Here is a 15334-nt window from a genome sequence, read left to right as displayed (position 1 = left end):
TTCCAGTTTTAATTTTTCGAAATTTGCATTTTGTTGCTCCAGCTTTGACTTGACTCATTTCGTTTAGCTTTTGTAAGATCCTTATATGGTGTTGGAGGAGGATGAAGGGAAAGTACTATAGTGCCTGGTTACTTTCCGGACTAGCAGCACTTACGTAAATTGGGTTAAGAACATTTTTGCCATTATTCGCCAACTCTGCACCAGATGTTTCCTTGTGGTGACTTTCATTCACTCATTATGGCTACATAAGCGAAAGCTTCAAGAGCTAAACTTTAAAGTAGATTCCTGTTTGTGTGATGTTTGAAAGTTTTAAGGAGAAATTTCCACCGAGGGTGTGATGTTTTAAAAGTGACTCAGAGACTCAACCATGTGAAAGGTAGAATTAGGTTTTTTCTTGCTACTCAAATCAAAGAATGTGTTGACCAATACAATTCTGGTTCAACTACAAGAATTATTCAGTTCAAACGCCTACCATAAGGCTGGTAGTCTCAATTTCTATTTGGATAAGCTATGCAATAACCAGGCAGTTGGGAAACATTTGTGTACAAGAAATAATCCTTTCCTCCGAAACGAAAGTTTAGACCGACGAAGTTTCCTTTACCATTAAGATGTTTTTTTAAGAGGCAAAACAATCTTTTAATTTCACACACACTGAAAAAAAGCATGCCCGGTTCCAAAATTGTCCAAGTCAAAGAAGCGGGGAATTCAAGTAAGGCTACTTTTAAGACACAATTGTCTTTTAAATGTGAGTTTTGCGTACTTGATTCTAGCCATGCCAGAATGTCAAAGTTCAATTTCATCGCAAGTACAGACTCGTAAGTGACACTCAACAATCGCCAACTCCGAAGCGGGAAGCGTATCAAAAAGTACGAAATGTACATGAAAGTATTTTGCCATCACTATTATTACAAGAGCCATTTTATATTTTGTGAAACACCAAGCCCAACTAGCTTATTATAATATATTTAAATAAAAACGAAAATGAAGTGGTAAAAACATACTCGTAGTTATTAACATACATTTAACATTGTTTAAGGGATATTGGTGAACAATTTTAGACTTTCCCAATGGAATTGACCACAATGATTTTTTTACAACTATCTTAAAATTTCTCTTATTGGCGTAGTTCTAAATTTATCTAAAAAGGCACCTAATAATTGCACTCATGCGATACTTTTTTGTAGTGACTTGGCGTGGTACATCTTCTCAATAGTGATGGTACTTTTGCGATGAGTTTTGGATATCGTATACGACTGTTTTCGACGTGGTGGGCATTCTCAGAAGTGGGGTCAAAATTAAACAAGTATATACGGTCGTAAGTTCGGCCAGGCAGAAGCTTATGTACCCTCCACCATGGATTGCGTAGAAACTTCTATTGAAGACTGTCATCCACAATCGAATTACTTGGGTTGCGGTAACACTTGCCGATGGCAAGGTATCTTAAACCTTCCTAACACCGTAATATATGCCACATAGTCCATACGTGGTATATATTAAACTAAAAAGGCCGATTAAATACGTATATAATTAAGTTTAAAGTTTCTATGGAAATAAAATTTTGACAAAATAAAATTTTAACAACATTTTCTATAGAAGTAAAATTTGAAAAAAATTTTCTATAGAAATAAAATTTGGAAAAAATTTTCTATAGAAATAGAATTTTGACAAAATTTTCTATAGAAATAAAATTTTGACAAAATTTTCTATAGAAATAAAATTTTGACAAAATTTTCTATAGAATTAAATTTGGAAAAAAATATCTATAGAAATAAAATTTTGACAAAATTTTCAATAGAAATAAAATTTTGATAAAATTTTCTATAGAAATAACATTTTGACAAAATTTTCTATAGAAATAACATTTTGACAATGTTTTATATAAAAATAAAAATTTCGTAGATTATTTTTGGCTCCAGTGGCAACCATGATTATGAACCGATATGGACCAATTTTTGTGTGATTGAGGATCGGCTATATATAACTATAGACCGATAAGGACCAATTTTGGCATGGTTATTAGCGGCCTTATACTAACACCACGTTCCAAATTTCAACCGGATCGGAAGAATTTTGCTCCTCCAAGAGGCTCCGGAGATCAAATCAATGGAACGGTTTATATGGGGGCTATATACAATTATGGGCCGATGTGGACCAATTTTTGCATGGTCATTAGAGAACATATACCAAAACCATGTACCAAATTTCAGCCGGATCGGATGAAATTTGCTTCTCTTAGGGGTTCCGCAAGCCAAATCGGGGGATCGGTTTGTATGGGGCTATATATAATTATGGACTGATGTGGACCAATTTTTGCATGGTTGTTAGAGACAATATACTAACACCATGTACCTAATTTCAGCCGGATCGGATGAAATTTGGTTCTCTTAGAGGCTCCGAAAGCCAAATCGGGGGATCAGTTTATATGGAGGCTATACGTAAAAGTGGACCGATATGGACCAATTTCTGCACGGTTGTTAGACACCATATACTAACACCATGTACCAAATTTCAGGCGGATCTGATGAAATTTGCTTCTATTAGAGCAATCGCAAGCCAAATTTGGGGGTCCGTTTATATGGGGGCTATACGTAAAAGTGGACCGATATGACCCATTTGCAATACCATCCGACCTACATCAATAACAACTACTTCTGCCAAGTATCAAGTCGATAGCTTGTTTCGTTCGGAAGTTAGCGAGATTTCAACAGACGGACGGACGGACGGACAGACGGACGGACATGCTCAGACCGAATCAGAATTTCACCACGACCCAGAAGCTATCGACTTGAAACTTGACACAATTAGTTGTTAGATGTAGGTCGGATGGTATTGCAAATGGACCATATTGGACCACTTTTACGTATAGCCCCCATATAAACCGGCCCCCAGATTTGGCTTGCGGAGCCTCTTGGAAGAGGAAACTTCATCCGATCCAGTTGAAATTTGGTACATGGTGTTAGTATATGGCCTCTAATAACCATGCAAAAATTGGCCGAGATCGGTCCAAAATTATATATAGCCCCATATAAACCGATCCCCAGATTTGGCTTGCGGAGTCGCTAAGAGAAGCAAATTTCATCCGATACGGCTGAAATTTAGTACGTGGTGTAATCGTATGGTCTCTAACAGCTGTGCAAAATTTGGTCCATATCGGTCCATAATTATATATAGCCCCCATATAAACCGTTCTCCAGATTTGGCTTACGGAGCCTCTAAGAGAAGCAAATTTCGTCCGATCCGGCTGAAATTTGGTACATAGTGTTAGTATATTGCCTCTAACAACCCCGCTAAAATTGGTCCACATCGGTCCATAATTATATATAGCCCCCATATAAGCCGTTCTCCAGATTTGACCTCCGGAGCCTCTTGGAAGGGCAAAATTCATCCGATCTGGCTGAAATTTGGTACATGGTGTTGGTATATGGTCTCTAGCAACCATGTAAAACTTGGTCCACATCGGACCATAATTATATATAGCCCCCATATAAGCCGTTCTCCAGATTTGACCTCCGGAGCCTCTTGGAGTAGCAAAACTCATCCGATCCGGCTGAAATTTGGTACATGGTGTTGGTATATGGTCTCTAGCAACCATGCAAAAATTGGTCCACATCGGTCTATAATTATATATAGCCCCCATATAAACTGATCCCCAGATTTGAAGGGACCGGAGCCTTTTGGAGAAGCAAAATTCATCCGATCTGGTTGAAATTTGGTACGTGGTGTTAGTGTATGATATTTAACAACCATATCGGTCCATAAACATATATAGCCCCCATATAAACCGATCCCGAGATTTGATTTTGGAGGAGCAAATTTCATCCGAGTCAGTTGAAATTTGGTACATTGTGCTAGTATATGGCCGTTAACAACCATGCATAACTAGGTCCATATCGGTCTATAGTTATATATATAGCCCTCAGATAAATCGATCCCCAATGACACAAAAATTGGTCCATATCAAGTTCATAATTGTATATAGCTCCCATAAAAGCGATCCCCATATTTCAATTCTGGCTCTCTAAGTACCGTGCAAAAGTCCATATCGATTCGTAATTATTTATAGACTTACCTGTATATACCTGTTTTTTCTAATATATACCACGTATGGACTAACTTACAATTTAAAAGACGATGTTAAGAAGTTTTAAGATACCTTACCATCGGTAAGTATTACCACAACCCAAATAATTCGATTGTGGATGACAGTCTTTCGTAGACGTTTCTACGCAGTCCATGGTGGAGGGTACATAAGATTCGGCCTGGCTGAACTTACGGCCGTATATACTTGTTTTTTCTTCACATGCTATCAAAGTCCTATAAAAACGTGTTAACGACAACTTAAATTTCAGACTCGAATTATAGTCGAAATTATGCTATGTTTCAAGTGAAAACGTTTTTTAAAAAAAGTGTTGTCCTAGTTTTGATCACTTTTGTGATTTGTAGTCAAGATGCAAAAAGACAAAAAATTTAAAGGCAATTCCAGCAATTTAAAAAAAAATTATTTATTTGTCAAAAAATTCAAAAACTTGCAAATTGGAAAATAAATAATATTTAGTAGAGATAAATGTAATTTTGGTAAAAAAATCTAAGTAGTGTAAAAATATCTTATTTGTAAATTTTTGTTTTAATTTTTTTACCATTTTGCATATAATATATTTTTTTCGGAGGTATCGGTGTTCTTGTGCATTTAAGGGTTAATAAAATTAAACTCAAATAAAAACATCTGGAGTTGTTTTCATTGACGACATCGATATTTTTAGGGTTTTGTAAAAAAAAATCTAATATTTGGGAGGAAGGTTAATGTACTAACACTGAAGAGGGTCAGAAATGCTACCAGCATTGAGAAGCATGAAAGCATCGATGAACAAAAATATTGTATTCCCCTGGAACTTAAATTTAACCACTGCATGTTATGAAGACTTTATATTGTCCTTAAACCTGCGATCTCATCAATTAATTGAAATTCGTATTTATATGAATTTCTATAATAACTAGAAATCGTTTGCAAATTTTCTCAGAAGCTTTATTATATTTGACTTAACTAGCGTAAAATATTCCTTAAAAGTGTCCTTCGAAGTAAATGCGATATTGTATAGTAAAGATTCTTTCAGTTAAAAAACCAAGCAGGAAAGAGCAGCGAAGCGGACAAAATTCCGCTAGTCATCATCAGTGTTACCATAGTGCCACTTTAGTGGTTAATTTGCCACTTTTTTCAAGCGGTGATACTTTTGTGCCACTATTTTATTGTGTCACTAAATATGATACTTGTTACTATTTTGCTCCCCTTATTGTTCATTCTGTACCACTTTTTTATTACTTTCATTTATACTGTAATATAGTTTACATATATCGATCGAAAATGTCTTTACAGGTTACAAGTGCGTTTGGACTCTTAATAGTAGAGTTCAGGTGGTCGAATATTATATTTGTGAGCAATATCTCTTTTTTGCCATAATATTAACAGTGTATATTTTTACCGCCTGAAAGTATGCATGAAATATTTTCTATAATAGATAAACCGCCTTAAACTTCTGAATATTAAATTTCAAAGAACTAACCTATAAAATGCACTGATATAAATGCGTTTAAGTGTTGAATTTTCTTTATGAAAAAGTATATCACTTTTTTTTAACCCTTTCGACCACGAATTTTTATAGGTATCGCTAAATTTTTTTTTTTACTTTTAATCATGTTGAAGTCATTTAAGAAGCGTCTAGCCAAAATTTCGGGTCGCCACGCCCATTCGTTTAGGCGGTAGAGAATGTTGCCTGTGGGCAACTTTGGGCAATTGTGACTACAAAATAGTTTGTTTTGCATTAATAGACGTATTACGTTTTATTGGATTTTTGTTAAGTTTTTTGTTATTTTACAGTAAATATATACTTAGATGCGCGCGTGAGTGGAATTTCAATCACGCTCAAACACATTCACGAAGAAATATTTGTACTCACGCACGCCATGTGGGTAGGAATTCACGGTCACGAAATGAATTCACGAAATTAAAAGTCATACTCGCGCACGATCACACATGAACAATGTTTATGTCTCAGGCTTTCGCAAGATTCACGACAATTTTCGTAATTCACGACAAATCTCGTGAGTCACGAATATTTTCGGAACACGACAATTTTCGTGGCTAAATAAAATTCTGGTAATTAACGAAATTTCTCGTGACTCAAGCTATTGAAATCTTAAGCGTGATTAAATAAGTAAGGGTGATTAAAATCGGTGAGCTTGAATTTAATCGTGAACGTGAATTTGTTCGTGATTGTGACTTTTTGTGTCTGTTTTACCGTGAGTGTGAATTTTATCGTGAACATGAATTTTATCGTTAACGTGAATTTTATCTTGAGCGTGAGTTGGATCGTGAGGGTGGGTTGGATCGTGAAAGTACATTTTTATCGGGAGCGTGATTTCGGAGAAAGTTTACTCACTCACAATCACGAACACAGTTTGATTTTTACTCACGCGCCACACATTTTTCTTTAATCCCGTTCACGCATATTCACGAGATTTCGTTTAAATTTTATTCACGGCTTCGCGTGAATCAAGCGTGACTCACGAAAATGTTTTGTTTTTTTTTTTTGTTTTTAACCCATGTCAATTTAACTGGCGGTGTAAACAACCAAAGTATTATAAAGCGTCAATATTCGTGCTAATCCACTAGTATGTTGCCAAGAAGTGGCTTCCTCCCTTTTTACGATTCCTTCCAAATTCCACACTGCACAGCAGACATGTTTTCCACATCATCGCCGCATTTCTCGTCACTGGGACATCCCAATTGCAGTTCAAAATTTTTTCCAAATCATTGTTTTTCAAACCTTTTTTTCTCCAGGCCTTATGTTCAAAAATATGTAATTTTACTACCACAATTGCCCAAAGTTGCCCACAGGCAACTTTTCAATTTTAAAAATTTCTCATCTGTTGTTTTTTTGGAATTCTAAGATTTGACTTCCAGAAATATTTTACTTGACATGTACTACAATAGATTTAATAAAAACTTTCAAAATTTTAGTTGTAATTTTTGAAAAAAGTCACATGTATAAAAACCTCTTTTTAAATTCGCAAATATTTTTTTCTTGAGGTACTTGCGTATTAATGAAAATTTTTTTGCTAATTGACAACCAAATTAGCTGATTTTTCATTCAACTTGAAGAAAACAATTGTAGCTTTCGATACCGTAACAGTTTTATGAACAAAAACAAAAACAACGCTGACAGTGAGTCTCAAAACCCAAAAAGTTGCCCACAGGCAACTTTAGGGTCGAAAGGGTTAAATAAGTGTGAGATGAGTGAGTATGATGAATAGCCTGTGACAATTTTTGTGACACTTTTTAGAAATCTAACGGTAACGTTTGTCTTCAAGTTTATCAGAGATGAGAAATTAAGGAATGTGACCCATGTTATAGACGAGTCTCACCCACATTTGATTCTTCTCAATTGGAATAAAAATCATTTTTATCTCCACTTTCTTCACTAACGTGACCCCTCATATTTTCTTAATAAAACATCTAGAAATAAAAGTGACATATTATGCCAATTTATTTCATCCACATTGGGGGGGTTGCACACTGCAAGATGTTGGCCATAATAAAATTGACATTCGATAAAATATGGTCGTACATCCATTGAAATTTAATTTAATTGAATTCCTTTCCATGCTTGTTCTTGTCAATGGGAGTAGAGATGTGATTGGCTGACTGTCTGGCAGAATTACTGAGTGACTCAAGTGTTTCTCGTTAGTTGAGTAGATCCCCGCACACGGTGACTCTATCTTTTGCAATTTTGAGATAGCGGTATAGGGAATGGCTGCATTGAAGAGGGCGAATGAATAAATGCAGCGTATAAAAAGTTTTTTTCTTTATTATTATTGAAGAACATTGTAAGTGGACGGATATCTATCTGTAACACTAACACGAATTCTTTCTACTCTATTTTGCAGTTGCGACATGGGAACAAATGACGAACGACCTCATCACAACAGCCAACAACACCAGCACAATAAAAAGTACCAGCATAAGAAGTAGCAGAATCATCACCTCCACCGCCACCTATAGTATAGTCCATACATCACCAACATCGGCATCGTCGTCGCCGACACTAAACAGAAGTGGCCGCAGTATAGAGGGTAATGGCGAGACGACGCCGAATCTTATAAGGCTGACACCTTCGGTACCACCCACACCACATTTTGTCAATGAATCCTTTATTGTCTTTTGTAAAACATTGCCACCGCCAACGGTGGCAACACCTACGGCTACGTCTGTCACATCCACAAACACAATGGCTCTAGTGCCGACATCTCTGGTTGTGGCGCCAGCAATAGTACAAAGAGAAGTCGAGACTAAATGGATTGATCCCAATGGCAATGTGCGGGAGAATACCAAAGGACGTGTTCACATAGAGAAAAAGTCTGGTATGTATGAAAAAAAAAACAAAACTTCTCTTTCTTTGGTTTTAAATACCCTAGATATTTAATAAACGAAAGAATATAAAGTTATATTGCAGACTATTGCACACTACAGACTATCAGTTATTCTGGACGACAGTGCTCGTGTCGAACATATCCCATATATTGGACACATTATAAGTTAAGTCCGAAGGCATAATCGATACTACTGCATGTTTATGGGATCGATAACACATTTACCGATTATTTAGTCATCGCCTACAAGTCGCATCGATTCGACACACTGTAAGATTCTTTACAAACACCGACATTCCGTCAGGAATAACTGATATTTGATCGAAGATTATACTATTTTGTCATGGCCAGATATTTTCTGAAAAGATACCAAATCGATAAACCACCCAACAAACAAAATAAAAGTTGTTACACAAACTTTTCTTTTAAATCACGTCCTGGCATTCTGTATCAATTTTTCCCACTTCCGTTGAGTTTATATTGGGCAAGTCCTAGGAAAATGTGCGTGAAGATAAATTGTAAAATCAGCTAGTGAGACACAAACCATGTAGGTTTTACCAGCCCATCTAATGGGTTAATTAAAATTTGGGAAGATAAAATGTTTAATAAAAAATTAGCACTATACCTGCACCCAACCAAATTTGGGTGCATACGTGACGATACCATCAGTTGTACTCATTGTGCAAAATTCGAAGCAAATCGATAGGAACTTCTGGCCGCTGGGGACATACAAATGCATATTGGGAGCTATATCGAAATCTGAATCGTTATGGATGATATTTTATGAGTTTTACGGGACTTGTAAAATATTCAGATGTACGAAATTTGAAGAATATCGGTTCAAAAACACGTCATTTACACTAATTTACAAAAAAAAATCATGTACACTTGATGAAAGGCAACTTTTCTTATATATTTTGAGCTGCTGAATCCGGAAAAAAATTATGGAACAGTTTTTGAGATATCCCGTTATTTTTAGATTTTCGCTATTTTTTCGCTAAACAAACTACACGCAAAAAAATAATTTTTTCCTCCCAAACGAAATTTTAGACAAACAAAGTTCGTTTCTCATTTGCTTTTCGTTGAAAGGACAATTACCCACACAGAAAAAAATATCACCAAAATATTTCCAATTAAAAAGTTAATTGAAGTTGACATTTTTTCAATTAACAAGTATAAACGGCCGTAAGTTCGACCAGGCCGAATCTTATGTACCCTCCACCATGGATTGCGTAGAAACTTCTACGAAAGACTGTCATCCACAATGGAATTACTTGGGTTGTGGTATCTTAAATCGTTTTCTAAATTGTGAGTTAGTCCATACGTGGTATACATTAGACAAAAATGTATGTGTAGGTAAGTCTACAAATAATTACGAATCGATATGGACTTTTGCACGGTACGTAGGGAGCCAGAATTGAAATATAGGGGTCGCTTATATGGGGGCTATATACAATTATTGATATGGATCTGAGGTCTATATATAACTATAGACTGATATGGACCTAGTTAGGCATGGCCATATACCAGCACAATGTACCAAATTTCAACTGACTCGAATGAAATTTGCTCCTCCAAGAGGCTCCAAAACCAAATCTCGGGATCGGTTTATATGGGGGCTATATGTGATTATGGACTGATATGGACCACTTTTGGCATTGTTGTTAAATATCATATACTACTACCACGTACAACATTTCAAGCAGATCGGATAAATTTTGCTTCTCCAAAAGGCACCGGAGGTCAAATCTGGGGATCGGTTTAGATGGGTGCTATATATGTTATTATGGACTGATAGGAACCAATTCCTGCATGGTTGTTGGATACCATATACTAACATCACGTACCAAATTTCAATCGATTGGGAAGAATTTTAGTCTTCCAAGAGGCTCCGGAGGTCAAATCTGGTGATAGGTTTATATGGGGCCTATATATAATTATGGACCGATATAGACCAATTTTTGCATGGATGTTTGAGGCAATATATTAACATCACGTACCAAATTTCAACTGAATCAGATGAATTTTAGTCTTCCAAGAGGCTCCGGAGGTCAAATCTGGTGATAGGTTTATATGGGGGCTATATATATTTATGGACCGATATGGACCAATTTTTGCACGCTTGTTAATAACTAATACTAACACCATGTACTAAATTTCAGCCGGATCGGATGAAAATTGTTTCTCTTAGAGGCTCTGCAAGCCAAATCGGGGGATCGGTTTATATGGGGGCTATATATAATTATGGACCGATGTGGACCAATTTTTGCATGGTTGTTAGAGACCATATACTAACACCATGTACCAAATTTCAGCCGGATGGGATGAAAGTTGCTTCTCTTAGAGGCTCCGCAAGCCAAATCGGGGGATCGGTTTATATGGGGGCTATATATAATTATGGACCGATATGGGCCAATTTTTGCATGGTTGTTAGAAGCCACATACTAACACCATGTACCAAATTTCAGCCGGATCGGATAAAAATTGTTTCTCTTAGAAGCTCTGCAAGCCAAATCGGGGGATCGGTTTATATGTGGGCTATATATAATTATGGACCGATGTGGACCAATTTTTGCATGGTTGTTAAGGACCATATACTAACACCATGTACCAAATTTCAGCCGGATCGGATGAAATTTGCTTCTCTTAGAGGCCTCGCAAGCCAAATTTGGGGGTCCGTTTATATGGGGGCTATAGGTAAAAGTGGACCGATATGGCCCATTTGCAATACCATCCGACCTACATCAATAACAACTACTTGTGCCAAGTTTCAAGTCGATAGCTTGTTTCGTTCGGAAGTTAGCGTGATTTCAACAGACGGACGGACGGACATGCTCAGATCGACTCAGAATTTCACCACGACCCAGAATATATATACTTTATGGGGTCTTAGAGCAATATTTCGATGTGTTACAAACGGAATGACAAAGTTAATATACCCCCCATCCTATGGTGGAGGGTATAATAAATTAATTGATACAATTAACTTTTTAATCATGATAGAAACATTAAGTTAATTAAGTCAATGATTGAAATTTTTAAAATGTTTAATTAAAAAATTAATTGACAAATAACTTTTTACAATGAACTTTTTAATCAAATTCGGAAGACTAATTCAGTTAAAAAAAGTGCTGATTTTTTTTTACTTTTTTAATTAAAAATGTATTTCAAACAATCATTTGTTAATCCAAATAAAAACTCTAAGCCAATCTAACTAAGTAATTAACAAGTATATACAGCAGTAAGTTCGGCCGGGCCGAATCTTAAATACCCACCACCATGAACCAAATATTAGGGGTTCCTTTGAAATTTCAGGAGGGCTTGAGGACTTGAGGACACTTCCCGAAGATAAATTTAAAGATTTCACCTATGAGGACTATATCAGATTCTGGATTTATAAGAACCATTTTTGTTTGAGTTTTAGAGGAATCATTAACATCTCTTGTAAGTGTGCAAGAAAATTATAAAATAACGTTTTGATTTGAAATCTTAAATCTGTAGAAGTAAAATCTGGAAATTTTACATTGAGTTTCAAGCAATATTCATGATCAGTGCGCTTTCTACACCCTCAAGAAGTGAAGTCGGTCTATATGGAGGCATTACCAAATGGACCGATAAAAACTTAATCCGATACACGTTTTTGAGAGCCTAAAATACCAGAATATTTACAATTTAAGGCAAATCAGATAAAAACTACGGTTTCTAGAAACCCAAGGAGTTAAATCGGGAGATCGTTCTTATGGGGGCTATACTAAAATATGGACCGATACTCACCGTTTTCGGCATACCTCTTTATGACCCGAAAATACCTCTAGATTTCCAATTTCAGGCAAATAGGATAAAAACTTCGGATTCTAGAAGCCCAAGACCCCAAATCGGGAGGTCGTTTTATATGGGGACCATACCAAAACATGGACCGATACTCACAATTTTTGGCAAACGTATTTGTGGTCCTATAATACCTTTAGATTTCCAATTTCAGGTAAATTTAATAAAAACTGCGGTTTCTATAAGCCCAAGAAGTAAAATCGGGAGATCGGTCTATATGGGGGCTATACCAAAATATGGACCGATACTCACAATTTTTAGCACACGTATTTATGGTCCTACAATACCTCTAGATTTCCAATTTCAGGCAAATAGGATAAAAACTTCGGATTCTAGAAGCCCAAGAAGTAAAATCGGGAGATCGGTCTATATGGGGGCTATACCAAAATATGGACCGATACTCACAATTTTTAGCACACCTATTTATGGTCCTACAATACCTCTAGATTTCCAATTTCAGGTAAATTGAATAAAAACTGCGGTTTCTATAAGCCCAAGAAGTAAAATCGGGAGATCGGTCTATATGGGGGCTATACCAAAATATGGACCGATATTCACCATTTTTGGCACACCTCTTTATGGTCATAAAATACCTCTAGATTTTAAATTTCAGGCAAATTGGATAAAAACTACGATTTCTATAAGCCCAAGAAGTAAAATCGGGAGATCGGTCTATATGGGGGCTATACCAAAATATGGACCGATACTCACAATTTTTGGCACACGTATTTATGGTCCTACAATACCTCTAGATTTCCAATTTCAGGTAAATTGAATAAAAAATGCGGTTTCTATAAGCCCAAGAAGTAAAATCGGGAGATCGGTCTATATGGGGGCTATACCAAAATATGGACCGATACTCACAATTTTTGGCACACGAATTTATGGTCCTACAATACCTCTAGATTTCCAATTTCAGGTAAATTGAATAAAAACTGAGGTTTCTATAAGCCCAAGAAATAAAATCGGGAGATCGGTCTATATGGGGGCTATACCAAAACATGGACCGATACTCACTATTTTTGGCACACCTCTTTATGGTCATAAAATACCTCTAGATTTCAAATTTCAGGCAAATTGGATAAAAATTGCGATTTCTATAAGCCCAAGACCCCAAATCAGGAGGTCGGTTTATATGGGGACTATATCAAAACCTGAACCGATATAGCCCATCTTCGAACTTGACCTGCCTGCAGACAAAAGACGAGTTTGTGCAAAATTTCAGCACGATTGCTTCATTATTGAAGACTGTAGCGTGATTACAACAGACAGACAGACAGACAGACAGACAGACAGACAGACAGACAGACAGACGGACAGACGGACATCGTTATATCGTCTTAGAATTTCTCCCTGATCAAGAATATATATACTTTATATAGTCGGAAAACGATATTTCGATGTGTTACAAACGGAATGACAAACTTATTATACCCCCGTCACCATTCTATGGTGGTGGGTATAAAAATAGTTACCTTTTTTAATTATTTAATTAATAAATTAATTGCGTTTTGCAATCAACATCAATTAAATTTTTAATTGAATCAATTAAAAAATTAATTCAATTTTGCTGAAAAAATCAATTAATTTTTTAATCAAGAATTTTTTCTATGCCCAATTAAAACTGTGATTGACACTATCATTTTCGTGATTGAAGACATTTCAATTAAAAAATTAATTGGATCAATTAATTTGGTGATTGAATCAGAGAAAAAATTTTTTGTGTGCATATAGGTAATATTTATATAGCATAGCTTGCGGCGCCCACGAGCCGATTAAACAAAGTTTATTTAACAGAAAAATACATTTAGTTGGGCACCGTGGAGCAGTGGTTTCTACGTCCGACTTGCATGCCAAGGGTCGTGGGTCCTTGCTTCGACCAGTTTTTTTTTTACATATATTCCAGATATGGTCAGAAGATTCCGAAAAAATTTTCATCATTACATTCTACTATATCAAATTTTTACTATGAACTGTAAAATGTGTCTTATTAGAAACCTATAGTCAGAAAAGAACAGTGTTTGCTATAAACGAAATGGACTGTGTTGTTGGTTCAAAAATAACTTTTTTTATTGAAAAAATAAAAATTTTGTAACAAACGAATATTTTTGGTGATAAATGTGTATACTTTTCGAAGCAATTCAAAAACTCTAACAAAAGAAAAACGTTTTCGGTACACGTTTTCCAAACGTTTTTTTTGCGTCTATATCTCGAGTTAGAAATGTCCGATTGCTGTTGGTACTTAAATGTAAGGTAATAAGATGACGAATAATCGTGTGTAATTGGATCTGTGATAAGTTAAGTGGTTCAAAATCCGAAAAAACCAAATTTACAAAAAAAAAAAACGTATTTTACAATGGACCTTTTCCGCCTGAAAAGTATAAACCATTTAAAAAAAATTCTCTTCATGGTTGTATAGATGATACTCTAAAGTAAGTAATAAGACCAACTACAAGAAAAACGACCGAAAAATTACAAAATGAAAACTCACCCACACAAAAATGCCTCTCGGCCACAGAGAAATGCATTTATGTGTGGGTGAGTGGCTCATATTTGCATGATTTGACATCATTAAATTGCTTATAACTTTGTCATATTACATTACTAGTTAGTCTTACTATTCATCTATACGACCATGAAGAGAAACCGAACGTTTTTATATGGTTTATACTTTTCTGGCGGAAAAGCTCCATTGCAAAATAATATTTTTTTGAAAATTTGTCTTTTTCGCATTGATATTTTTGAACCACTTAACAGATCCAATTACACACGCTTATTCGTCATCTTATTACCTTTCATTTAAGTACCGACAACGATATAATCGAACATTTCTAACTCGAGATATAATTTTTTTAGTGAAAAAAGAGCGAAAAACTAAAAATAACGTGGTATCTCAAAAACTTTGCCATTAAAAATTTTGAAACATTTTTTTCGAATTCAGCAGCTCAAAATACATAAGAAAATTTGCCTTTCATCAAGTGTACATTTTGAGTGTAATCTAGTGTTATTATTAAATTGGTGATAAATATATATAGCAGCTACACGCTCACAAAAAATCGCTTCTGTAACATATACTCCCAAA

The 15334-nt window shown here is 35.6% G+C and overlaps 1 protein-coding gene across 1 annotated transcript in view; it reads left to right on the top strand.

Moving 5' to 3' along the window:
- LOC142223939 (fasciclin-2) overlaps positions 1 to 15334 on the top strand; it is a 165820-nt gene that overhangs the window by 92129 nt on the left and 58357 nt on the right. Inside the window, exon 2 of the mRNA XM_075293745.1 lies at positions 7942 to 8415. Coding sequence (XP_075149860.1) covers positions 7942 to 8415 — 474 coding nt within the window. The remainder of the gene's footprint in view (positions 1 to 7941; positions 8416 to 15334) is intronic.

The sequence above is a fragment of the Haematobia irritans genome, chromosome 2 (assembly GCF_050003625.1).
Source record: "Haematobia irritans isolate KBUSLIRL chromosome 2, ASM5000362v1, whole genome shotgun sequence".
NCBI lineage: Eukaryota > Metazoa > Arthropoda > Insecta > Diptera > Muscidae > Haematobia > Haematobia irritans.
The sequence above is the reverse complement of the archived record's forward strand: the minus strand, read 5'-3'. Positions and strand labels throughout refer to the sequence as shown.